The sequence below is a fragment of the Antennarius striatus genome, chromosome 4 (assembly GCF_040054535.1).
Source record: "Antennarius striatus isolate MH-2024 chromosome 4, ASM4005453v1, whole genome shotgun sequence".
Classification (NCBI taxonomy): domain Eukaryota; kingdom Metazoa; phylum Chordata; class Actinopteri; order Lophiiformes; family Antennariidae; genus Antennarius; species Antennarius striatus.
In genome coordinates, this window is record NC_090779.1 from 20,444,655 (window position 1) to 20,470,960 (window position 26,306).

At 42.2% G+C, this 26,306-nt stretch overlaps 1 protein-coding gene across 3 annotated transcripts in view; it reads left to right on the forward strand.

Moving 5' to 3' along the window:
* LOC137593896 (contactin-1a-like) overlaps window positions 1–25,923 on the forward strand; it is a 49,399-nt gene extending 23,476 nt beyond the window's left edge. For 2 of the 3 annotated variants that reach the window (XM_068312988.1, XM_068312989.1), the window contains exons 2-24: window positions 2,527–2,661; window positions 4,412–4,450; window positions 8,890–9,016; window positions 9,793–9,971; window positions 10,354–10,449; window positions 11,387–11,593; window positions 13,711–13,810; window positions 13,904–14,085; window positions 14,171–14,295; window positions 14,672–14,789; window positions 15,037–15,184; window positions 16,034–16,161; window positions 16,807–16,979; window positions 17,564–17,687; window positions 19,445–19,606; window positions 19,804–19,953; window positions 20,522–20,592; window positions 20,687–20,921; window positions 21,866–21,969; window positions 22,089–22,278; window positions 22,393–22,505; window positions 22,585–22,741; window positions 23,634–25,923. In XM_068312988.1, the coding sequence (XP_068169089.1) occupies window positions 2,607–2,661; window positions 4,412–4,450; window positions 8,890–9,016; window positions 9,793–9,971; window positions 10,354–10,449; window positions 11,387–11,593; window positions 13,711–13,810; window positions 13,904–14,085; window positions 14,171–14,295; window positions 14,672–14,789; window positions 15,037–15,184; window positions 16,034–16,161; window positions 16,807–16,979; window positions 17,564–17,687; window positions 19,445–19,606; window positions 19,804–19,953; window positions 20,522–20,592; window positions 20,687–20,921; window positions 21,866–21,969; window positions 22,089–22,278; window positions 22,393–22,505; window positions 22,585–22,741; window positions 23,634–23,710 (3,060 nt within the window). In that variant the 5' untranslated portion in view covers window positions 2,527–2,606 and the 3' untranslated portion in view covers window positions 23,711–25,923. The remainder of the gene's footprint in view (window positions 1–2,526; window positions 2,662–4,411; window positions 4,451–8,889; window positions 9,017–9,792; window positions 9,972–10,353; window positions 10,450–11,386; window positions 11,594–13,710; window positions 13,811–13,903; window positions 14,086–14,170; window positions 14,296–14,671; window positions 14,790–15,036; window positions 15,185–16,033; window positions 16,162–16,806; window positions 16,980–17,563; window positions 17,688–19,444; window positions 19,607–19,803; window positions 19,954–20,521; window positions 20,593–20,686; window positions 20,922–21,865; window positions 21,970–22,088; window positions 22,279–22,392; window positions 22,506–22,584; window positions 22,742–23,633) is intronic. The other variant, XM_068312990.1, reaches the window with a different exon arrangement.
* The last annotated feature ends 383 nt before the right edge of the window (window positions 25,924–26,306 follow it).

Below are 26,306 nucleotides of genomic sequence, written 5' to 3' on the forward strand. Positions count from 1 at the left end.
GCACGCATCAGGCTGAGCATACAAGAGGAGGGATATCAGTCACGTTTGCTGAGCCTGTAGCAGCCTTAGGGGGTTTATTGGGTCATGATAAAAAGCACAAATGACAGTATTGGTCATTGATCATCCCAGAGCAGCCGTAAAAAAATCGAGATTCCCAGAAGGCGTTTGAAAATTCTTAGGGAATAGAAAGGCTGTCAGGGTGAAAAGAAAATTGTAAAAGGAGGGGCGTGATGCTTGATCAGAAAGCCTTCACAATCAAACCATCAACAGTAATACCGTTAGCAACATCCAGGGTGGGTGTGATTTATGGGGGGAGAAGAAATGGCCTGTTTGAGCGCTGTCACATTTCAGCCTTGTGATTTATAGCGAGGACTGAAACACTCTGATCGCATGCATTCAGGCTGCAGAGACAGGAGAGGAGAGGTGGGAGGGCCCATTAATACTGATTATGGTAGGATGCTGCCGTTCTGGTTGGAGCTGGTCCGATGGATTGTTTTTACAGTATATCAATTCCATGGCGGCGCTTAATGGCATAGACGCAATTGGTTCTTCCACACCATCACCAGGCTCCTCTTTGTCTCCATAATCTCTTAAGTGGATCTATTAAGATCATTTATGATTAATGAGTTACAGACATTATACATGAAGTAGTGATAAAGCTGCAGAGTGCAGTAGAAAAGATGGAAAGCATGAGAGAGCTTTAATAAACTTTTTTTTCCCGGTGCTTTGTCTAACTTGGAGAGGTGAATCCCTCTAATAGATGTGCAGAGCTCTTCAGGTCTTTGCTCCATAAAAGTGTTGCTCCAGCTTAAAATGAGTGTTTGCATAGTTTCATTGTCGTCAAAAAAGACCCCCCCCCTACTGCACACAAACTGCTCCTTTTTGAAAGGTGTTGCTAGGATACAGGCCAGCGTGAGGATGAAATCCCCTCTGCAGCTGTAAAGCTCGGACATCATGTCAGACTTATTCTGCATACAGATGTACAGCGTGTCTGTCAGTTTGTCTTCATTTGTATGTGTGTGTCCGTGTGTGTAATATACAGTAAATGCCTGTAATAGCAACGTCAGTCAAAATTTTCTTTATTTGGAATCCATTTGTCTGGTTTGGCACTGAGATCTCAATCCTGTTGCACATCTGAGTCTCTGCCAACCTGACACCTCAGGCTGTGCGTAAAACAAAAATCAATCAATAGCGTCTGACTTGTGTTCAATTCCACTCCAATCAACACAACTAATCCAGGACAGGAATAAATGGAAATGTCTGTGGATAATGAAGTACTTTACCATTTCAATTCTCAGTTCACAGACAGACGTAATTACATAAAAGTAGAACTTTGTTCAGAGTTTTTATAAATAACGCGCAGGATGTCAACCACCAACATGGCAGTCAACATAGAAAGACTGACACTAGCTGTGCTGCAGGATTTCATTCAAACGTTGATCAAATTTCCGCAGACGTTTTAGGAGGTCCAATTATTGAGACAAACACAGCTGGTGGTGCTAATTCACCAGTTGGATGCCGTTAAGTGATTGCAGAAGAAAAGAAGGAAGATGACAAGATGGCAGGATCAACTGACACCAGAACAATAGAGAAAATGCAACGTTTGTTTGTCTCGGAAGCTTCAGTGGATTTTTATTGTTGTGGTTTATTGATGTGCAGGATTTAGACTTCTCCAGTTCTTCCCAGAAATATGAACAAAACTAAGTTTGGAAATTGATTATTGCTGTTACTAATTTGTGTTAGTTAGAATACTTTTTAATAATAATTAAATTTATGAATAGATTTTTGAAGGCTTATTCTTGAAAATTCTTGAAAACCAGGGTTTACTCACTATATATTTTAATTCCGTCTTTCCCTTTTCTGAAACCCCCCCCCCCCAAAAACCCACCCCATTATGACATATTAACAATAATTCCTTTGCATCCATCTTCAGTCTTTGCAGCTCTACTTCCTAGCCTGCCCCCCCTGCCGTGTTTAATGAAAGACAATGAAAACAACACATTAACAAAATCAATTTCAAATCAGATATTCTCATCCATTATGTAAAAATAAGGACTCTCGTTGGGCATGAGGCCCAGAGCTGGCTCGCCCCCGGTGGTTCCTGGTCTCCTGTCTGGGACACTGAGTGTGTTGCATTACTTCACGCTTTCCTCCAGAACCTGCCCAGATGTCAGTCATCACCTCTCAAGGAGTTTGTGCCTTGGAGGCTGACAGGAAGCAGATGTTGTAAAGATGATACGACACCGTTTGCAGTCCAGTCGAAGTCAACTTGTCTTGTATGTTGTGTGATCGTATCCGTCAGAGTAGACATTCACCCCCCCCCAGAAAACACACCCAAGCAACAAGTTGGATGTCAACCAAGCAAATCCTGAGCATTTATCATCTCACACAATCAACTTTTTAACAGTTATTGAGCCTTTTTCATTAACATTTTTTGGTCAATATTCTTAATTATGTATTGTATATTCAGTGTTTTCTGATTTTTAACAATCTGTCTTGATTTCTGTCCCATTTCATCATTTCAAGGAAAAAGAGGCAATCCTGCTAATGTTTCATCAGCTGAGCTTCCAGCCGTAACCCCACCAGGTGGTCTTCATTTAAACATCATGCTGCACCTCATCCTGCTCCTTCATCTCCTGGTCCTCTCACTCGGCTCTGCAGGTCAGTAAAAATGGAACGTCATTGATCCAAGCATCCCAGATATAAGTTACACTCTCTATTTTATAGCATAGTTATTGAATGATGACCCGCTAGTGTAGGTTTATTTCACATCTTAGATGTACAGCTGAAATAAAATAGGTAAATCTGAATATTTAGATCAATTTTTTCATCACTTTTACATAAAATACTCTGTTTAACTCAGCGGTGGAGGAAGGTTACTCTCATAGAGTTTACCTATGTGGGCCTTTGATATCCAGGCATCATTTGGATTTGGCTCACTTAGCCTGCATCTCCTTTCTCAGGTCTCACCATCCAAAAATCTAGTATCAAAGATGAATTTCTACAGGCTGATAGTGTTTTACAAACTCGTACAATGACTCCAGTAACAGCTTTGATTTCTCACTCCTATCAAAAATAAAATAAAGGAACCTGAGCCCAGAATCCCACATCAAAACTTGTAGACTGGGGCAAAAGTTGAGACAAAATGTTAAATAAGCTGCAAACTCTTGATGATGAAGGAACAGTTTAATGTTACAAACTCTAAAAAATCAAATTTTAAGATCTAACAGACCTCCTGCAAAAAATCCCACATTGTAGAAACACATTTATCAGCTATGCAGGATGAGCACCGAGGCTCAGAGGGCCTCCAGTTCGCAGGTTTCTACTCCGTTTTGGTAATAATGATGTTCACTCAGGTGTTTGAAATAAACCAAAGTGCTCTGAGAACAGCAGGTGTGAAAATGACCTGTGTTCAGAAGCTACAAGTTCCTCTTTATTCCCATACCTTGGGCTATGCTCACTGGTTCTCCACTTGATTTCACATGAATCGTAAACCAGATGAATTGGGAATTCTCCAAAGCACATCTTCCTCAAACAGGCTCTTAGATCTGTGAGATTTATCTTTCTGAATCTCAAGGTAACTCTCCATGTTAGGATTGCAGACTTCAGTACAGCTACAGCTTACGATATACTTTTGGAAATGCTTTCATAGACATCTACGGAACAGGGATGAGCAGATAAACGCTCTGAAAACACTCAATGCGTGTTTGCAGGGCTCATGCTTAGACTTTCGGTGGTGGAACTGTGAAGCTGTCCTATCTGAACAGACAGCAGCCAGCCAGCAGACCTGGGTTGATATTGTGGGGAAAGAACATTGGCTTGACAAGAATAAAGTTTGATGGTTCATGTGACATTATTGTTATGACAGGGGGAAAAAAAGTCAAGGATCCACTCCTATACAGACAGTGAGACAGTGTCTCCTGTGAGACATGTCCTTCTATATACAGTATAAGGATACAAAAACGTGAGAATTTTTTAATTAAAATTAGTTCGTTTTCATTACCTTGTAATTCCTTGACTCACGAGTTTCTGTAATTCCTTGAATGTACACGTCTAGTCATTTGAGTGCATAATCGCAGCATAATTAAAATCCTCATTCACCAAACACACAAGATTTCTGAGTTTTTTGTTTAGAGGATGGAGTGGATTCGACAGACGTGACCTTCAGCCTTCAGCCAAATGTAGTCTTTCAAAGCAAAGTGGGTTTCCCAGCCATTCATTGCATTCATCACACTCTCAGTAGCAAACAGGGGTTTTGCACTTCTCTGTTGAATGTAATGTGACTCATTTGTGGTTTATATCTATTTTTTCTTATTGCATCCTGTAAGTTCTGATAATATAGGAAGTAAAAAGAAGCATTTATACAGTAAATTGTTCAATGTTTTAACTGAACATCCTTAAATTATTACAGATACATCAGTTCATCAGGATGTGTCTGACATTCACGGAGGTAAGACCGATTCTCATATATAATTTTCGTAGTTGTGGTATCATTAATACATTTTACTGTCATAAAGCAACAGAAAAACACACATCTATTAGAAATGCAGTTTAATTTACCAAAGTCTTCCCATGTGTCTGATTTCCCTCGGTGGGGGCCATCATTGAGCTGTAAAGTATTCCTACAAAAACATTCCTGGCTGCTCACTCAGAGAAATAACCACAAACCTAAATACTGCAAATATGAAAAATAGGACCTGAATGGACTTGATGTATGGGGTGCATCACAGAAACAACCAAGCAGCGCCTGTTTGCAGGCAGGTTGATGCGGCTGTGGCCTTGGAGTTCAGACGACTAAGGTTATGATTCCAAGTCAAGGCAACACAAGTCAACCTGTTCTGTCAGAGTGAAACCAAAATCATGTTATTTTTGAAATGCATAATTTCTGGTTTAATTTTTTTCAGCCTCTAATAGTTCACTAATGCTGCTTGAACTACACTGAATGCCTGATATTGTGAAATTAAACCCTCTTGGCAGGTTCAACACAGGCAACGCATTAACTTTATCACAAAAATAATTAATTTAAATACTCATCATATGATACAATGAAGACCAAAGACAAGAAGGTATATCAGCTTCAAATCAGCTTCTGCCCCCTAGAGGCCCGGAGGTGGTAAAATAAATTTCTCTACTTATTCAGACGTCTTTCCAGGACTAAATAAAGTAAAGCAAAGACATGCCAGTTTCATGTCTTCTCCTGTCTTGTCATGTTTGCTTAATATGAAGCTAGCTTTGTGGAAGAGCTTTTTAAAGTTAAGCTTTAGAGACTTTACACTAGCTCTGAGTCCAAAGAGAACAAAATCAACAGGCAACAGTCTCGTATCTTGTTTGTTTCAACTGTACAAAAGCCAAAATGTATAAGCAATGCTGGTTATGGGCCAGATTGTTGTTGTTTTTTGGAGAATGATGTGGTTGCTATGAGGTTACCAAGCAACCACAGATGATCCAAAGCAGTCTCTGTGCCAAAAAGTAGTCCGCAAATAGCCTTTTTGGAGGTTTATAGCTAACTCCCTGTAGCGTTAGCTGAAAGTTAACACAATTTTCCCAAATGTTGCAATTTTCCCAAGTCAAGTATGTTAACAAAAGAAACAATAATTTGTCCAAGCGGCGTTTGTAAGATGTGTACACAGTTTATGCTCTGGGAGGAAAATGAAGTGCAGAACTGTCAGCAAGAGGTAAATTTGAAAGAGGACGTCTTGCTGATTTGTCGCCAGGAAACAAGTTGTGATGCAGCCTGCAGGATGAATTGCTGATGGATCCAGTGTGGAGGGAATTTTTTTTCTAGTGGTCTCTATAGTTTGTTAACCCATTCGTTTTCTTGTCAGGTTACTGTATGTCTCTCTGGCAGACTGTGAAAGGCACACATTCTGATATATCGACTCTTATCTGCAGAAATAATGGTACAAAAGGGATGTTTTTGGTGCATCAAACATCAGTCCAGCTGCTCAGGCATGTGTTTATTTTTTAAAAATGGATTCCCTATAGGTTCTCTGGCTTTCTCCCACCACTAAAGACATGCAATATAGATGAAATGATGACTCTAAATGGACCATAATTGTGAACTTGAGGATAATTTGTCTCTATGTATGGTCCTATGATGAACTGCGGACCTGTCCACGGTAAATTTCGTCTCCTGCCCAAAGGTAGCTGGGAGAGGTTCCAGCCCTCACATTAGTTGGACTAGAAGCAGAAAAAATATTTAACATGTAAAATAAAATTAAAAAAAACTCCAAACATTTACCTGCAAGACAATTTGTTCTGCTACATTCTTCATTATGTTGCTGAAGGCCTTGTGGGTAATTATTGCAACACTGCTATTGGCGTTTCCAGGAAACAGTGTGTTACTTGTCCTACTTATAAACTCTCTTTGTTGCGCAGATGTGGCCAAATTGTGCAGCTTTGGGCCAGTCAAAACTCCTCACAGGATTGAAATCCTCTGGTATAAAAGCAGAACAATGAGACTATTGATAAAAGATCGAACACAGAAGACTAGAAACTGCATCCTCGGAACCAGATGTTCAGCTTAACAAAAGACACCAACCAATAAAACTAAACTAAAACCTCAATGAATAACTGATGTGGCATTTCAAAGAGAAACTGAACTCAGGCATCTGTTTGCAATACAATATACATACACATACAATGCGTGTAGGTACACAGATTCCAACTCTGTAGACTTCATGCTGTATATACTACATTATGAGGGATATTAGGGAAATGTACTCTGTGGTTGAGAGCTACATGCTTACGTCAGCATACTAACATGCTCCTATTAAAACTTATAGCTTTTTTTTTGGGATGGTACAATATTTACAGCCACGTTCTGTGTTTGCATGTTTGCATCCTAATCTTGAAGTCAGCACAACCTTTAGCCAGAACTGAATCAAAAAGAGTATTTCATGTGCAAATATGTGCATCCCATAGTTTTTGAGATATCTCCATCTCAACACAGGTGGTTTGCTGACCCGACATTGCTTCCCTTGGATACGTGCAGCGTGCATGGCTAACTCCTGAATTAAGGGAACTCTAGAATGGTTGTAATCTGTGGAAATAAATCCTGGAAATGTAAGAGAAAGAGGAGCAGAGCATGACGGTACAGAGAACCTAGAAAACCCCGAGTTAGAGACAGATAAAGAAAGTGAAACGAGGCAGAGAGAATGTAAGAGGCGTGTGTCTCCAGGCAGTGGGCCTTATGTGGCCTGCTTTAGCACTCCCCTTCACCATCTGTCACATTCCACATTACAAGGAAAGGATCGGAGCAGCACCAGCGTTCAGCTCTCCGAGTTACGCTCCGACTACACTGCACCAGAGCCTCAGCGACTCCCTCCCTCCAGCCTTCTCTGCATTTATATTTCATATTCACACGCATAGCATTCATCTGACACTCCTACAGAGCAATATAAGTGCAAAAGTAGAATAGGGTCACCGTCATCCCTCGTCCTATTTCTTTTTTTTTTCTATCTCACTCGTTCCCAGAACATAAATTCCCACTTCATTTCACTCTCACAACCCCTTAATGCCTCATTTATAGATTGTTTAATTCTCTTACAGCCAGCAGAAAATTCCGATTCCTTGGGATTTGCATCAGTGTCAAGTACTCTCACACTTTTGCTGGGATGAGTAAATCTGTGTAAATCCTGTCTCCTAATATCTATACTGACTGTCTGGATGTCCTGGTGGGAGAGAGATGCAGTTAACTTTCTTACCTGTCAGGATTATTATGATTTGCTTCCTTTTGGCAGACGCTAATGAAATATGGATCCGATTCACCGATGTTTAACCGCACAGATATTTTTACTCTACCGCAATGTCAGGTTCTGACACGTGTTGGAATGATTTGATCTGGCTTTATTTTTCATTATTCTAAACAAACACATCTTCCTGTTTTTTTCCTGATGCTAAATCTTAAAAAGGCAGCTTGAGATGGTAGAGCATTATGAGTAAAAGCATCTTTTATTCATGGTTCAAAAGGTTGCTAGCCATCAGTCAATATGACATTTTCAGAGTGACTGAGTGAATCGGAAGTGTTGTTTCAGGCCTGGTTAGAAGCACTGAGTATGAACAGGATATTACTATCTGAGAGAGTGTTTTTCCCCATTCAGGTGTCAGCTGAGCTCTCTGAGAACTCTTTGGAGCAGGGAAATAATGCATTTGTGCACAAACACACATCCGCACCAGCCTTGCATTTGTATTCCTGCAGTCACCTACACACACTCCTGATCTCAGAATAATCAGTTTGAGAACATTTTGCCTCAACGCTTACTCATAGCCCCTTACTGTTGTTATGACTTATTCCTGTCTCTATATATTTCTGCTTTAGTGAGAAACAGGGACGTATGTGCTCCTGATGTTGAGGACAGATTGAAGCGGAAAATGTATTTTCAACAAGGGGAAAACCGCTCCATGCTGAGGTTGACACATGCAGCACGAAATGGGTTTGGATTATGCAAAAATGGGCATTCTCAGCTTCAGGATTTGTTTTAGCTTGTAGCCATATCAAATCCACTGGCAGGAGATGAATGTCTATTTGTTTATTTGGCACCTTAACGGGAACAACTCTGTAATAATTACTTCCACGTTACACGTTTGTAATAAAAGCATGGCTTCGTTACCCTGCATTGTGCGTGAAAGAAGAGTTCATCTGAGGTCAGGATTTCTCTGTGTGCATCTCAATACAAAAAAATCAGGCTGAAATATTAAATAGAATGTCCTGACAGAAGCAATCTCAGAAGCATAGGCAGTGTTTTCATCTTACATCTGAACCCCGCTCTCTTGTTTTTCAAAGGAATTGCCAGACAGACGCTGAGTTCTAACACTTTGATACTTCCTGTTTGTAAGTCTCACCATCTTGTTGTTGTTTACCCGGTCTTGCTTGATTACTATTGACAGATGAAGTCATAGGTTACGGACCAGTGTTTGAGGAGCAGCCGGTGGAGACCATCTACCCCGAGGAGTCAACCGAGGCAAAAATCATCATGAGCTGCCGGGCTCGGGCCAATCCACCTGCCACATACAAGTAACATATGTTCCTCGTGAACCTGGTCTCATTACTACCCACTGTGCATTCTGCATCTCCCACTGTTCTCAATCTCTCATGCTGTATTGCTTTAGAATCCACCACCTCAACCTTGATGCACTTCCAATGTTTACAACACACGAGCAACGTCCTGAACTACACGAGTGTATAATATATATTCCCCCACATAATTTTGTCATCAAACAACCCATGCAGCTCGTTCACTTCACATCAAATCTTGTTTTCTCCCCGTACAAGGAATAATTTAAATACCAGAATCTGGGACAACAGAAATACCTAATAGCATACAAGACGTTGCTGCAGACGAACAGCACTGCCACCTCATTTTGAACATCCCTACGTAAAGCATTTTGCATGATCCCTTTCAATTTAGATGTAAATATATGTAAATGTTGTGACTTGACATCCTCCAAATTGGTTTCACCCGCAGAGAGGCCTGAATGTTGTCGGATGGGAGAGATTTAGCTTTGACCGCAGCCGGTGTGAAGTGCTGAGAGGGTTCATCCTCCACCACGGCCTTCAAATCATTAAATTCATCATTGTTATGGATAAAAGATGTCTTAAATGAAGACATTTATTGCGATAAAAGGCAACTTTAATGCAGATTGGTCATAATTTGCCTTGAGGTGACAAACAAAACAAAAAATATTTCATATACTGCATGAAACTATTTAATTTGGCGCTCCATTGAATCAAACGGTAATGACTGCTCACACAGCACATTTATGCATTGATCCCACTTGTTTTTCTGGTAGGTGGATGAAGGACTACACGGAGATCGACTTGAACGCAGAAGACAGTCATTTCAGTTTATCGGGTGGCAACCTGGTCATCAGCAACCCAGTTAAACCCCAGCACGTAGGAATGTACTCGTGTTTGGCAACCAACTCGTACGGCACAGTCATCAGCCGAGAGGCCTCGCTCCAGTTTGGGTGTAAGTGACCCCCCGCTTCCCGATGTGAAGCCCCACTTACAGGCTGTGGTGACGCACCATGCAGAATTAACAGAGAACTCCTCTGAAGCTGTACTTCCATGCATATTAAACATAGTCAAATTACATGAACAGCTGGAACAAATCACAAGTGTTATGAAAAGTCCCATTTGCGAATGGTCTAACTTCATAATAACACCGTGCCTAATGTCTTAATGTGGCTCAGTTCGGCTGCAGTCGCGTAACTTAAAACCTTTAGTGAACATTTTATGGACATTATCCATAGTAGATGCTCAAACATGAATGGATGACTAGATTAAAAGAAGCTCTTGAATTTGTCTCTCACTTGATTTTGTCTCTCTCTCCCTCTCTTTCTTTCTTTCAGACCTTGATCCTTTCTCGTCAGAGGAGAGAGAATCAGTGTATGTCAAAGAGGGACAAGGAGCTGTGCTCCTCTGCGCTGCCCCACCACACTATCCAGGTACAGCATGCGATAGCCGAGTGAGCTCCTGCAAGGTTACGCTCTTCCTCCGTCATTATGTCGCATTAACGTGTAATTGATCTGTGGCTAGACAGAATAGAATGAAAAGGTGGCTACCACTGCTTCCCGTTTTGATTTCTGATCCCTTCTATGTGGACTTATTGTTCTCTCCTTCTTTGTGCGGTCGTTCTGCTCGGAGCTGCAGTCAATCAAGTGGACGGATTACATATTCCCGTTTTATGCAAATGAACCCATGACTCAGTTTGAAGTCATCAGACGTACAGCGATGAACGTTTCTTGATCCGTATGTCCTCGCTGGGGCTTTCATGAAACTAATGAACCAATTATATGAAATGAACACATTTCTTGGCCTTGGGTGCATCGCTCTTGCTATTTTTCTCTGAGGTATAAAAACAATGATGTCGGTAACTGGCGCTGTCTCACCTTCAGATTAAAGCTGTGTTTTGTGCGTTTACATTCATACCTGTGCTGTGTTTGGTTCTATTCTCCCGCGGAAGTAAAGCGAGAGAAAATAAAATAATGTTGTACCTGATGTTATAAGTAGTTAGCATGATATTTGGACTTGGGAGTGTTGCCTCTTTCTTTGTGGCTTCATTATATTATAATTTTTTTTTAAAATTCATTTTCGTGTCAATGCAAATCATTCAACAGGAGAACGTGGAAGCATTGTAAAATACTCGCTCCACTGCATTAGAATTAGCTCAACAAGCTAATATGACTATCCTGCCTTTCAGCTAAAAGTATTTTAAGACTTCATCTGAAAGGTCAACGCTTGAATAATGAAGCTCTCTCAGCCCCAATAAATGTGACTATTTTTTATTTAGCATATTTTCAGTTTATTCAAATAAAGCCGATTCCCTCTGGTCTTTCACAAGCTTTCACTCCTGACGCTCTTCTTGTGTCTCTTTCTGTGCAGCCGAGCTGTCATTCCGCTGGATCCTCAATGAATTCCCAACATTCATCCCCCTGGACAAGAGGCGTTTTGTCTCCCAGATAACGGGTAACCTCTATATCTCCAAGGTGGACTCCTCAGACAGTGGAAACTACTCCTGCATCGCCACCAGCCCGTTTATTTCCAAGAGTGTTTTCTCCAACTACATCCCCCTCGTACCTCTGGCTGAACGTTAGTATCTTGCTTCCTACTTCCTGTTTCCCTTCCAATTTTTCTTCCGTAAACAATGATAGATCAAAAAAGGTTAGATTTTTCTAGTGTCCAGGTAGTAATGTTGAAAGCCTAAGTCCTAATTTCAGTGTGTTTAAATATCTAGTACCAGAACCGTGATTGACCAATTTTGTCTTTTTAGTGGGTGTTGGGGATCTTTTAAGGGAGATCAACAGTAGATTCAGCACAGGAGTGGAATTCTTTAACTAAAAGCAGGGAAACGGGGGAATAGCTTGAAATGTAGCTCTGTAAGGTCAGTTTTTTTTTTCTTGTCACAAACCTACATTGTGGTTTAATTCGGCATCTATTTAAACTTCAAAGTCAGAATGTCAAGATAGAAATGCATCATGTGTCTCATAAACTGCTGCAGCAGCATTTTTGGTTGATATTCGCTACACAGATTTATTGCGCAGTAAATTTATGATGCATGTTTTTCTTTTTCCAAAAATAAAAAAAATCTAGGAAAATGTGGGTATGTCTATAAAAGGTGAATTTAGGACCAATAGAACTCTTTTTAATTCATGCTTACTCATCATGAGGTCTAGGGACTTGTTTTGGAGGGAAACAAATGTCTATGCCAGGTTTCACTTGTAAACATTCAGCAATTTTTCCGGAAAAATTTTTTTTTTTACTGCGCCGAGCCGGACACTGCTGGCACCAGCGGATACTTTAGGACGTCTAGGTGTGAGTTTAGAGCTTAAGTGTTTCTCAAAGAGATAAGTCTCAAAAATAGGCTGGATGTTGGGAAGTGACTCTTCCTGGTTGCAGCAAAATATTGATTTTCTTCTCCTCTCCCTGCTGAAGCTGGTGTTTAATCACACCGGCACTTGTTTTAAATGGCATAAAGGTCACATCCCCGCCGTTGACTTTTTAAATTAGATTTACAGGAACAAATGAACTCACATCTGGCCCAACAGAATAGTTCTGTATAAAACACAGGCAGCATTTTATGAAGAATTAACTGGAACTGATGACCCCATGGACAGAGATCTCAAATGGGGGTGTTTCTAGAGAAGCAGTATTTTCTTTTGAGAGCTTTCCCAGAATCCATCACTTATTCCATTGTTTTATCTTGACTTTCACAGTTGTGTAACCACTAATTTCACATGTGGTTCTTGCTTTTTGAACTTCAACGTTATTTACAAGAAGAACTAGAACGCCGTGTCCCCGATGAAGAGGTCAGGATCAGAACAGAACACAGTGGTTTGTTTGGACTTGGCTCATACATGTGTGTATTATGGGATGCCTTCTGGGAATGATGTGGCCTGTATTAAACTCTAACTAGTTAAGTCACTTTACAAGTGACAGTATTTATAGCAGTGTTATGGCTGTGATCTCTGTTGTGGTCACCTGTGCAACACTGCTGTCATAAACAGGAATAAAGACAATGCTACATGTTGTCATGGTAACTTTGTACTAATGGGAGAAGCCCATCTACTTAAGGATATTGGTACATTCTTTTCCTTTATTAATTTGCAGTGTTGAAACCATAAGAATTCCATCGCATCACAATAACACATCCATTTAGTGGGATGCAAGTGATTAATGAAGTATTGATGATCAACGCTGAAATGAAAGTGAAAGTTTCTCACCAGAAAATATAAATAATGATAATGATAAATAATGATTTTACTGCTCCCGTCTTCTGTTTTCTGGACCGCTGCTGTAAAGTAAACTGGGTCCAACCTCTTTGGCAAATCAGACATAGAGGTCAGGAGTGGGTAACATGACGAGAAATCACAGACACACTTTAGATCAGCACTACGTGCCGTAAATTATGATCCCTGTCACACCGGAGAGGAAGTGAAGTTTCTAACTTTCCTTCATAGACTGGTGTCTCCTCTGACTGAGGCTGAAAAAGACAAACTCACTGAAACATAACTCAGACAATACAAATCCGATGACTCACAATTTACACAATGATGACACTGAACACAGCACTCGTAACTGGGAATAGAAAACTATCTTCTGTGTCTCAGATGCTTCCAAAAAAAAAGTCATTTTATTTTGATCATTGTTTTTTTTTTTTTAAGCTTGGTTGCTTAAAAGTAATTCTAGTGTGCTTTTATTCCTTTCAGGTCCCATCAGGAAATACCCCGCCGACCTCAAAGTTAAGTTCCCAGACACCACTGCTCTGCTGGGACAGAATATCACCTTGGAGTGCTTTGCATTGGGAAAGTAAGTCTGAAGGATCGCTGACCGGTGACTCTCATCTTCAAGGGTTCAGGTGTCATCAGTGGTCTTATTTTTCTCTCTCTACACACTCTTCAGTCCGGTCCCTGAGATCCGCTGGAAGAAGTTAGATGGACAGATGCCACCCAATCTCGAGGTGCGGATGTCGGGGGCACATCTCCACCTGTACAATGTGCAGCCTGAAGACGGCGGGACGTACGAGTGTGAGGCAGTGAACTCCAAAGGGAAGGACTATCATGCCGCACGTGTGTCTGTAGAAGGTATGAGTTTTGTTGCCTGTCAATTAGGAGTAGGGTCAGATTTCATACTTTTCAGCTAAGTAACCATCATTCCTCTCATTTACAGCTTTTCCTGAGTGGGTGGAGCAGATCAGCAGCACAGAGAAAGACCTCGGAAGCGATTACACCATGTCCTGCACGGCCACCGGCAAACCTAAACCACGCATCCGCTGGTTGAAAAACGGAGTGCTGGTAATATTTGCAATCGTTACTGTCCTACAACAGTGGGTTCAGTGGGTCAGGCTAAAGTTCCCACAGTAGCTCAGCAGTGACAGGAAACTGTCGCTACACATCATGTCCAGAAAACCTACATGTTGCTGTTGAGCGAGCGCCGTGATGGCGTGTCTGTCCGTAGACACAAAACTGTCATCAGGCCTGAAAACCACCAGAGGGAGAAGCAGGTACAGAGGAGACAGCAAAGTCAGATACGAGTGTCTGGTTACTTCATTCGCATTAAACATTACCGTCAAATAATCCAATTGTCCCATTTTTTTATTTTTTTATTTTTGTCTCATGAAAAGAATTTAAACTACTTGAAAATCTAACTTCACATTGCTGTTTCCCACAGCTTGACAGGAAAGAGATGAAGTTCAGCAGCTTGACATTTAACGATTCAGGAATGTACCAGTGCATAGCCGAGAATCGTCATGGAGTCATATATGCCAATGCAGAACTGCGAGTTTTTGGTGAGTCACGACCGCAGCTCGAATGGTTGCATCAGAATTTTAAAGGTCACATTCCAGCCTGACTAATTGGAGCTTATTAGGGCAAAGGGAACGCTGTGTCACTTTTTCACACGGACAAACAAAATAAACTGATATTTTTTAGCTCATTATTAGGTCATTATGTATTTTCTACAAATAAAAAAAAAAGTGTCTTCAATGTACACATGGCGGCGGTTTATTAAGAATAATTCTCGCTGTCTCACCGTAGCTTGCGCCCCCACATTTGAACACAACCCAGTGAGGCACGTCATGGCGCCTAAAAACGGCCGTGTGGTGATTGAATGTCGCCCCAAAGCGGCTCCGAAGCCCACCTTCTCCTGGAGTAAAGACACGGAGCTGCTCTCCAACTCCACCAGGTGATTCTCTTCCTGTGATCAGATGCTTCCTTTTGTCACGTGACCTGTAAATACCACACAGATATGCATTCATTCAGAGAGATTGATTTATCTAGTTTTACTTTGTTGTATTTAAGGAAAATTATTCATTAACTCCTGGCTGTGAAACATCTGGGTCATATTAACACAAAGACAAGAATGTGGATCGAGAGCAGTGAGACGTGTAGAGTGCAGAGATTTTGGGGATCTGAATCTAGTATAAATGCCAAAAGCAGGTTTGGTGATGTTGTTGTTTGTCAGCAATTGCTGTGCAGCGCGTTTTTCTGTGTCTGTGGCTGACTTTAAACACAATCTCAAATTCATCATTGTAGACAGACAGGAGGGGTAAATCCCAGCCTTGTGCTCCTCACTGACAAAACAAGCCTAATCTGTGAGCTCTAGATCCCCAGCCTTCCTTCCCCCAAACACACACTACCCTCCCCTCCCTCTTGCACCACAGTGGGATTCACATAGAGGAGGAGCAGCGGCCAAATTACTATGCAGCATATGCCTCGCTAATGCGCTCTATGGTGGCTGTCTGCACGAGAGAGGGTGTGGAGCCGTGATGAGGCGGCTGGCACAATATGATTTGTCATGCATGGATATTGAATATTCAGAGGAAAGTACATCAAATATTGTTGCCTTGTTTTTTTGTGTTGCATCTTGCTGATTATCACCGGCAGGAATTCAGCTTACCATAATCATTTTAATAGTCCACGTCTTTTAACCTTCATGTTGTGTTAAATACTTTATATCAAACAGTACTTTTTTTTATTTTACTTCCTCCAAAAAAAAAAGAAAGAAAAACAACTGATTGTGTTTCCTCCCCAGAGTTTTTGTCTGGGAGGATGGGAGTTTGGAGATCCTTAATGTAACGAGAGCAGATGAAGGCAGATACACCTGCTTTGCGGAGAATGACCGGGGCAAAGCCAACAGCACGGGGTCTCTGCTGGTCACGGGTCAGTTTCAGCTCATGAGCTTCATTAATAAGTCCATGTAGTCAGGATTTCAGAATGGCTGGACTTTCTTTGAGTGGTGTCAGCCTTTGCAGGCAATCATCCGTATCACTGTCAGTCCTGACCTCCAAATTTCTGCTGTCATTGAATTATGGGCCTTTGAACGAAGTGACAGTATAAAGACGACTGGTGGATATTCAGTCACTCCCCAAGGACGGAGCTGAGATGATACTGCTTTAGATCAGGTGTGATGAGATGGAGCTTCGTCCGCTGTTAAAGGACTAGAAGACATGAGTTATGAACTTGGTTGAATAGTTTGATTGAACAACTGTAATAATAATGGGATTTATTATTTTTTATTGCTTGTCATCAGTTTATTAGGGATGTGTAATCTCAGTCGTAACATTTTTAGTTTTTTATTGTTGATATTCAGAGGTGCTGGGTCTGCAGATCTTTACTGCCCCCTTCTGGACAAGTTAATGAACATTTCTTTCTACTTCATATTCACATCCTGTACTTTAACCTTAGAAATATACATGTCCACCTATTCCTTTCTGACAATTTCTGAAATTTCTAATCTATTTCAATTAAATAGCAAATAAACCAACCTAATTTTAAGATGCCCTCATCCTGTTATAATTTAAACAGAGTCTACGAAGATCACCTTGGCACCGTCCAATTCTGATGTCAAAGTAGGAGAGAACACCTGGATGCAGTGCGCAGCATCACATGACTCCTCTCTAGACATCACGTTCATCTGGTCCTTGGACGGCCGGGTCATTGACCTGCACAAGGACAGTCAGCACTATGAGCGCACCCTGGTGAGACATCATATCAGATATTAATAAAGAGAAATTGGCACTGAAATCTATGTTTCGCTTGATAGATCCAACCTTTTCCCTCGGCTCCAGCCTGGAGTTCATCCACGTACAATAATGTTTGAGGTCAGGTTGATGTCTATGATATTTTTATTGGACTACCTGAAATGGAAAAATACGTCCAGCTTTCAATAAATACAATTTAAAAGCCATTTCACGTTCATTCTTTGAGTGGAATTGTGCATTTTATATCATTTTGATAGGGATTTCATTTCATGTTGACATGACCCAGTCCGACTGTACGACTGTGGTCGGTATTTCCCATATCTCTCTCACCATGTTGTGATTGTGATTAATGAAGCCTCATTTTGGTACACAAGGAGGATTTTTCCCCCTCGTAAAAATGTGGTTTGGTTCAGTTTCATGCTGTTTGCGTGTTTTTACATGAGAGTGCAATCTAGAACAAACGCTGCGTTCAGCATCAGAGGAACAGAGGCCATAGCTCTTTAATTTAAAATAACTGAAGATACACAATGCTACAATTTTTGCTTTGCATGATTCATGACGTCTCGTGTTGTTTTGTGCAGAATGGAAGCTCTAACGGTGAGCTGCTGATCAAGAACACTCAGCTGAAGCATGCTGGACGCTATACCTGCACCGCTCAGACCCCCATAGACAACGTCACCGCCTCCGCCCACCTGGTAGTCAGGGGTGAGTCATGACTCGTGTAAATATATGCACAGAGCGGTGTGCGAAACGGCATAAAACATTTTGTTCTCCATTAACCTTGTTCTAGGTTTAGAGGAGGATCCTATGTGAACATTGTTCTCTGGGAAACGACTCAGCAGAGATAGGATATAAATTCTGTATGTTCTCCAGTGTGTTTGTAGGGAAGAGTTCTTCTGCAGAGGAACCAGACTCTAGTCTTTGAAGGCAGAAAGTTTGGAGAGGGAGAGAGCGACAAAAAGCTAAGAGATATGTGCTGTCCTCACAGAGGAGACAGACACATCCACCACCCAGTCAGCCAAATCTGAGCTGTTTCATTTTTTTCTATAAGTTTAAGTAACAGTGAAGAAAAAATCTCAAACTTATCTCCACTGTGTGACTGTACTGTAAGTTTTTTTCAGGCTGTTTTTTATCCAAGCGAGAGCCTTCCAGTAACCATTATGTCTGTAGGTATTAGTTGTCCAAAACCCATCTCACGAGTATTTAACTGCAAAAACATGCAGAACATGATAGATTTCTGTCTTTCACCACATTATTTTGATAGTGAGTAGCTGTGGTTTTCCAGCATCTCCAGCGGACCGTCTGTCATTTACTGTATTTCCCATCCTCGGTGATTCATCAAGCTTTGTTTTCACCTTCCACTTCCTGATGAGTGAGAGCTTTGCCTTACAGCCCACCCCACGGGTCTCCAAACGGGCCTAGTGTTGGCAGACAAAGGGTCTCTTCAGGTAGGGAACCCAAGATGTGGAGCAGCGATCTAGTTGCCAGTGATCCCTGCTGTGCCCTGGGTGTGCTGCCGCTGCCGCTGCCTTTCGAGCAGGTATTGACAGATGGCCAGGTGAATGCACAGCGGCTGACTGTTAGCTTTTACAGAGTGGAGCCACAACACAAGCCCCCGAGCCGCGCCAAATGGACTAGCAAATGCCAGCAGTTCGAGGCGCGGCGATGAAGAGATGAAAGACGGCCATTTATCACGGCACATGAGGAAGCGGATCTGCTTCGGGAGATTGTCTGACCGACACACACCTGTACTTTGTTATTGGTGGGGATTTGAGCTCATCACATGGTGGGTTTCTGTGTTATTGTAGCATACTGTTGCAGTCTCGATAGTGTTGAAATACCAATGCTATAATGCAACTTTGATATTAATTCCTTACGCTGAGTTGTTTTAAAAAAAAACGAGTTTCTTCTGTCCTTTGCTTTCTCCTGCTGACTTTTAGAGGAGAGGGGAATCTTAAGGGCTCTCCAGCTTCGACTGTCTAATCCCCTTACTTGTCTCAACTCATATTCATGACTTGAAAATACTAAATCCTGGCAGATTTCTGTGGGGCTGTGGGTTGGAAGGCTAAACACCCACACAGTCTGGGTTTTCTATTAAGCCACTTTTAAGTTTGCTTGAAGAGAAGGACTGAGAAGAGCAAGAGAACCAAGAGAAACACTGGATTTAAAGGCTTTTGCAAATGCGTAAGACAATATGTGTCAGCGGGACCTAAGCCTTAACGTGATAGCCCGTCGATTTTGTGAGGGTTTTTGATGGTCTGTTTCATACCTTACCTTTTAGTGACTGGTGATCGGGGATGAAATCCGGTGAAGAATGAGGAAAATTCACAAAAATAAAACATTCATCAGTTGTCAAAGTGGGAATTCAAACAAGTGAATTTAATGTTATGGGATAATGTCACCAATCTCCAAACCAACTGCATTCATGGAACAAAACTTGTATTATTTTATTTTTGCACCAGGTCCTCCCGGTGCCCCGGGTGGGTTACGAGTGGTGAACAAAACTGACAAGAGCGCCACGTTGCAGTGGAGCCGTGGAGCCGACAACCACAGCCCCATCTCCAAGTACACCATCCAGTACAGAGACTCCTTCTCCAACGATGCCTGGAAAACCGCCACAACCAGTGAGTGACTCTCTAGTGCACTTGTTGGCCAAACAAACAAACACTGAGTTCTATTAATGTGGGGTCAAGCTTCGCACTGACACTCCAGTCCTACATAGGAATGAATATCTTTTAAAGGTGGCGTCTATGTAGTGGAGTTCAAGGTTCTGGCTTTTCATTGTTGTATTGGAAAATCAAATCTGTGCATCTCCCTGCAGCTCCTGCTGACGTTGAGGGGAACGCAGAGATGGCTACGGTGGTGGATTTGTTCCCATGGACGGAATACGAGTTCAGGGTGATCGCCACCAACACCCTGGGGACAGGAGAGCCAAGCAGCCCATCTCCTAAAGACAGAACGTTGGATTCAGGTAAGATTCTCGGCACAACGTATCGGAGTAACTGCAAAAGGCGGTGAAAATGTTGTTTCTACAGTCAAGCTTTCCGTTCTAATATTGATTCTTCATTATTCTATCATAACACTGTTTACTTATGTTAAGTGTCATTATACGGCTAAGTCAGCAGAAAGCCCATGGAGCTCTACCTCCTACAGCAGACGCACGGCTGCCAAAGTCACCACAAAAACCTCTACAAATGAGCACATTGCTGAGACCGTATACTGAAATTCAATTATGGATTTGAAATCCCAGGCCTACAGTAACCTCTCTTAAAAAAACAGTAATTATTTGAGAGTGACCCACTAGACTGGAGGCAAAGCGAGAGAACTTTTGCCCCTCTGTCTTCTTCTGTAGCAGAGATTCCCACTTGCTCTGAGGTGTTGCGTTTGGCAAAGGAGAGGTCACTGATATTGTAATTACAGAGGAAGGATGGCTCGGTTCTGCTGCCCGGGTTGGGTTCCACATTCTGCGTGGGATGGCCTTGCTTGTTTAGGTTGCTGTCATGTGGGCTCAGAGTTCTGCCATTGCTGTCTCGTTGTAGTTCCTGTGGTGGCGCCCTCGGACGTCAACGGGGGTGGAGGGAGCAGCAGAGAATTGACCATCTCATGGAAGGTATGTCTGAACTTTCCATTGGACACAAAGGGAGTTGAAGGGGGTTGTGGGGGTCATCAGTTCACTCGTAATTACTTGGTGTTTCTGCCCACAGCCGGTGCAGCCACAGTACTACTACGGGCCTAACTTCGGCTACATCGTGGCTTTTAAACCACATGACGGTAATGAGTGGAGGAAGGTGACGGTAGCCGACCCCCAAGCCAAGAGATACGTCCACAAAGACTCCAACTTACCTCCGTCAACGCAGTTCCACGTCAAAGTCAAAGCGTTCAACAGCAAAGGGGAGGGACCCTTCAGTCTAACGGCTTCCATTTATTCCGCGCAGGATGGTGAGCACCGGAACGCCTCATCGCTCTCAGCGCCGAAGTAAAGAAAGGATAGTAGATCTCAAAACGATGTCACAGATCAACCTGGTCGTAATATCTCAGCATCACGGATGAGGAATTCTGCAATATGCCAACACTCTGCTATTCCAGTCTGTCAGTGTCAGCTACTTATCACTACCAGGGGTTTTCGGAGTTGGACCATTTAGCTTGTGTATAGTCGGGAGGAATTTTAATACCCCTTGAAAGTGAACCCATCTTCCCCTCTCGCTCTCTTTCCTTGCCGGGGGGATTACCATGATCTATGTAGCATGAACCAGAAAGCTGATAATTCGCCCAAGGATGCAAAGCATTTAGCCTAGTTATTAACTTCCACTGACAGACACTTCAGATAATGGGTTACAGAGATGCCCCATTGCCATGGTTACCCACATTGGGAACTGTTTGCTGTTCGAGGGGCCTATCATTTTATAGCCAAGCCAGAGAAATATTCAGCTATCAGGGATGTGTCGTTTTTATTTATGTGTGCGGTGGTTGTTTGGTGTTGTTTCTGCGTGGGGTAAAATGACATCCTGTGATTGGTTGTCTGTCCGGGGCCATGGTGGCAATTTAACATTCAAGGGCAGTTTCCCGGCCAGGGCACTTTATACAAAGAGTGTAAGTGATCCATAATTCATTGAAATGTGTCAGAGGGTGGGATAAGAATGATCCTAAGAGTGATAGATTCATGTGACTTAAATGATGTTTGAGCACCGCCGGGAGGAGAATGGTGTTACTAAAGCTGCTAGAAACAATGATGTAATGGATCCAGTTAGCATGGGTATCAATGCTGACATCAAACCGGATGCATTCATGCATAGAAACCTTATCAAAATCCATGTTGAGTTGCATGTGGAACACAAAGATAAAAATGGAAGGATTTACCTGATTTTGTATTCTTTCCGCCTCAGCTCCGTCCGAAGCTCCTGTAACCGTCGACGGCAAAGCTCTGTCTTCCACAGAAGCCATCGTGTGGTGGCTGCCGCTCTCCCAGGGCAACATTGATGGATACGTGGTGAGTAGAAACCGTCACTACTAATACTGTACTCATGAACAATGGGGTCAGGGTTTGGTCCAGGCTGGTTTTGGGATTCCGACTGTCTCATCTGCATCTGTTCGTGCATCACATCACAGGTGAAGTACTGGAAGAAGCAGGTTGGCGGTGAGAGGGACACACACAGGCTGGTGGTACCCAGCAGGGAAAACCACACCAGACTGGAGGGAATGGAGCCCAACTCCCTCTACCTCGTTGAGGTTCGAGGCTACAACACCGCAGGATACGGGCCGCCCAGTGACCACCTGGCCATCCAGACCAAGAGATCCCGTTCGTTGCACTTTTAAAGCTCAGTGTTGTCCAGCAGGGATCATGGTCACAATATGCAGTATGTATATGATAGATGTGTTATTCAGTGCATTTTTGTGTGTGTGTTTTCCATAGCGCCAAGTAAACCCCCCAAGATAATTGGTAAGAAGCTCAAAGGTCATTTAATGAATATCGCCTGGGAAAATGTGGAGCCACAGCCTGAGGAGGCGGCCATAGACGGATATAAAGTGAGTCCATTTTTTTTATTAAAGTGACCTTAATACCCGGTTTAATCCCTTAAACTTACATTTTTGTGTTTATAACAAGGTGCTATACAGGAAGCAGGGCGAGTCCACGAGCACTCTGTACACAACCAGCAAACTGTTCATAGACGTCCCCTTGCGTGGGGGCGGGACTTACGTGGTGGAGATCCGGGCTTACACGGAGGGGGGAGACGGGGCCGTGGCAGAAATCCAATTCGCAGGTAACGGACTCCGACATCCACGTGTCTCGTTTCAGTTACATCATTTATGGCGTTCAAGATGTTTCTGCCTTTTTTCCGTCTCCGAACAGTCCTCCATGCTGAGATAAAACATCACTGTGTGGAATAACTGTCACACCTTTACAGATAAAATGTCATTTTCATGATTATTTTTTTTTGTGTTTCATCAATACTGAAATGGAATTTAATAACTCAGACAGTGTTCACACAGGTTTGGTATCAGGTTTGCTGTAACAAAAATAAAGCCTACAGTTATCTGATCATATTTAAGCCCACGGCACTGAGGTGACGCTCTAGCTCGCCGTTTGCTGGCAAGATTAAACCAGGTTCAGAGTTGATGGTGGGTTATCATTTGTCACAGCCAGGAGGTTCCCATGGGTCGGCACAGAGCTGTCACTTTGGGTTTCATACCTCACATTTGAGGGTTAAGATGGGGAAACTTTACGATCCATGACTAAAGCCTTGAGAGCCCACTGACTCAACTCCCCCCACTGGCTGATGGACTGACAGGCAGGCTGAGTGGATAGACGAGGCCTAAAGCCCCTGTAATTGATCTTGATGAGTAGAGGAAACCCCTCCTGCGGTTTCCTCTTATCCCTTATCGTCAGGTCCAGACCCACCTGACAGCTTGATTTCACAGACCCTGGGATTTAAGCCATGGGGGGATTTCAAATGCAGGGCATTGACGTATGGAGAGGCATTTAAAGTTGATCTCCACACAGATGGGGTTCATACACCGAATACAGTCTTTAGTTTGATGGATGAAAGCTGGACGTATAATAGATGTGTATTTGTCCCTCAAATCAGGAGCAAATTTGACTGTCAGTCCAATTATTTGAAAATTAATGTATTTTCGTGTCCATATGTCCCTCAGATGGAGGCGTCATGGTGGCCCCGTCTCTGAGTCTACTCTCCCTGGTCCTGCTGGCTCTTCTCTGCCTCAACTTCTGAATGTAGCGCCATCTCTGCCTTCACTTGTCATGAAGGAGACTCTTAATGGTTGACGCCTATGAGGACTTGGGGGGAATCTCTCCACAGAACGAACGGTTCCATCCCGTATCCTGGGATATTCCAACCCTTCACCTCTGGAACAGATGTTGGTGGAAAAAGGCACAGATGTGGAAAAAAAATTAGAAATGGACAAAGACATCCCTTATTTAACCACAGAAAGCCTGTATGGAGGAGTGTCAAAGGAGTTCTGTCAAGTTTTTAAATATGCCTTATATAAATGACTGCACTTATCTTTCACAATAGCATATTTTAAAATGGATCATGACTGAACGTGTGAACGCTTTTCATTAAGTCTTCTTTACTTGATGAAGCCAACTTTTCTGAAAAGGATAAAGGCAGCGTGTCTTCAGAGACGTGGGCTTCATTTAATTTGTCATATGTTGGAAATCTGTGCCACAGCGTACTCAGTGGAGAAAGTCAGGAGGTAGCTGTGAAGGATAAGTGTATAAGTTTATCGAAATATTTTATATTTTCTCTTTCTTTACTTACATTCAGTGGCATTTTATTCTATTTCCTCTCACAGAGGTACGGTCGGAGCATAACACACCCTCTCACAAAATTTAAGGTGAAAACCAGTAATCGACTTTTTTTTTTAAATCCGATATTATGGATGGTATTTGAAGAAAAATAGATTTTTGTCTTGCAGTCAAATCCTTATTTCCATATCATAACAAGAACAATGATGTTAATACCACTTTCAAAATTGTGTGCATGTCAACTTTGCGACCTTGAGGAAATGCTTGAAAATGGTCCAAAGGTGTTTTGAGAGTGTCGAGGCACATGGATCCATATCTGCAAAGCTGAATGTATACCACAGAAACAGGAAGTGAACCAATCAACATATCAAACGTGCAAATTAAAATGCAGAACTACAAGCAAACGGCGTCCGACAGCGGTTATCGTGATTGCTTCCAGGCCTCTGGTTGTGTTTGTTTGACCCTGCAGCGACCCGGGCTTTGCGCTATCATCTGGGTTCATAGCACCCTGAAAACTGCTCCGTGTTTGTGAATTAAACCCAAGCTAATAACAGAAGCTTCCGACTGTATCATCAGGACCTCAGTCGTGCCCACTGGTGCTTTGTAAAGAATATTGGCTTTTTGCTTTTTTTTTTTTTTACCGTGAACATTTTCATTTATATCACTTGTGAATCTGGGTGAGAATCACTTTTAGCTGTTACCAAGGGTGCTAGTAACACTAGCCCTTCCAATAATGTTCTGATTCATGTGTTGCTACTTTATATTTTCTAATGAGACAACTCACCTAGCTCCTAAATCCTAAAGCTCCAATAACATCTTTTCTCATTTCATTATGGGGTCAAAACAAAAACAAAAATTCATGATGATTCTGAGCCAATGAAAAGCTCAGGATGTTGTTCCACTTGAATTACTTTACTTTAACTGCAGTGACAGGAAGTGCTATATATATATATATATATATATATATATATATATATATATATATAGGAACATTATCAGCTGTTTGATAATATAATTTTTGTTAATTCATTATTATACTTGTATGCCATGACCCATCTCTAGCTGGACAGGTCAAGGGGGTCCTTTCTCCAAGTGGAGGAACAAGTGCTGTGTTCTAAAGTGTATGACTGATGCTGGCTGTGCTTCTTCCATTGTGTTTATATCAACATCCACCACAAAGTGCTTTTCCCAGTTTCCCTTCATGCGACAAAATCATAAAATGTTGCCAAATGTATCGACCGTTGAACTTGACACGTTGGATGGAGTGGTGGTGGCCCTTGCGTTCTAGCTTGTATGACACTGGGGGGAGAAAGCGGTTCGTTCATTTACGACGGATCAACGTCCCAGCAGCTTGTGACCGTCTCACCTTTATGTGAAACTCATTTCACCTCTGAGTGACGTCCCTTTAAGTGTAAGATGGTGTAGACGTGAGCCAAACCTCATGAAGCCAGTCATTAGAAAATAGACCGACTAAAAGGAATGTCACTCTTTACGTTCAGACCCGGTCCTGCAGGACATGCATATGATTGGCGGTTGGGATTAGAAAGCACTGGTGGCATTGGCGTCATGTTTGCTGAAGTATTGTGCTCCGCTGGACTTGAACGGCACCTCTGAGGGATGAAACTGGAACCTCTCTTTGCCTGGAAAAGGAACAATAAAAGTGTAGCTAACTATGAATGTGCTCTGGTGTTTTTTTTTTAATGCTGTTTGCATTAATGTTTTGTGTGTGAGGCTCAGGAATTTTTCACAGCTTCTGTTTCATACCTACAGATCCATGAAGTTCAAAATCAAAGTAAATAATAATAGTCCTGTAGAATATCATTCATCTGATAAAGTGTATTTAGGAGATGTTCTTATGTATCACAGGATGCTCATCAGCAGATGAGGGTCATGTGATTCCTTTCTGTGACGACTTCTTGTCTGACAGCAGCAGCTGGTCTCCACATTGGAATCATATGACATGATCTTTATCATATTAATTTCAGTGATTGTATCTTTGAGCTCCATTTATTGTAGATTAAAAGATGAAAACTGTTCGTTAACTTAGTCAGTTTGCTGGT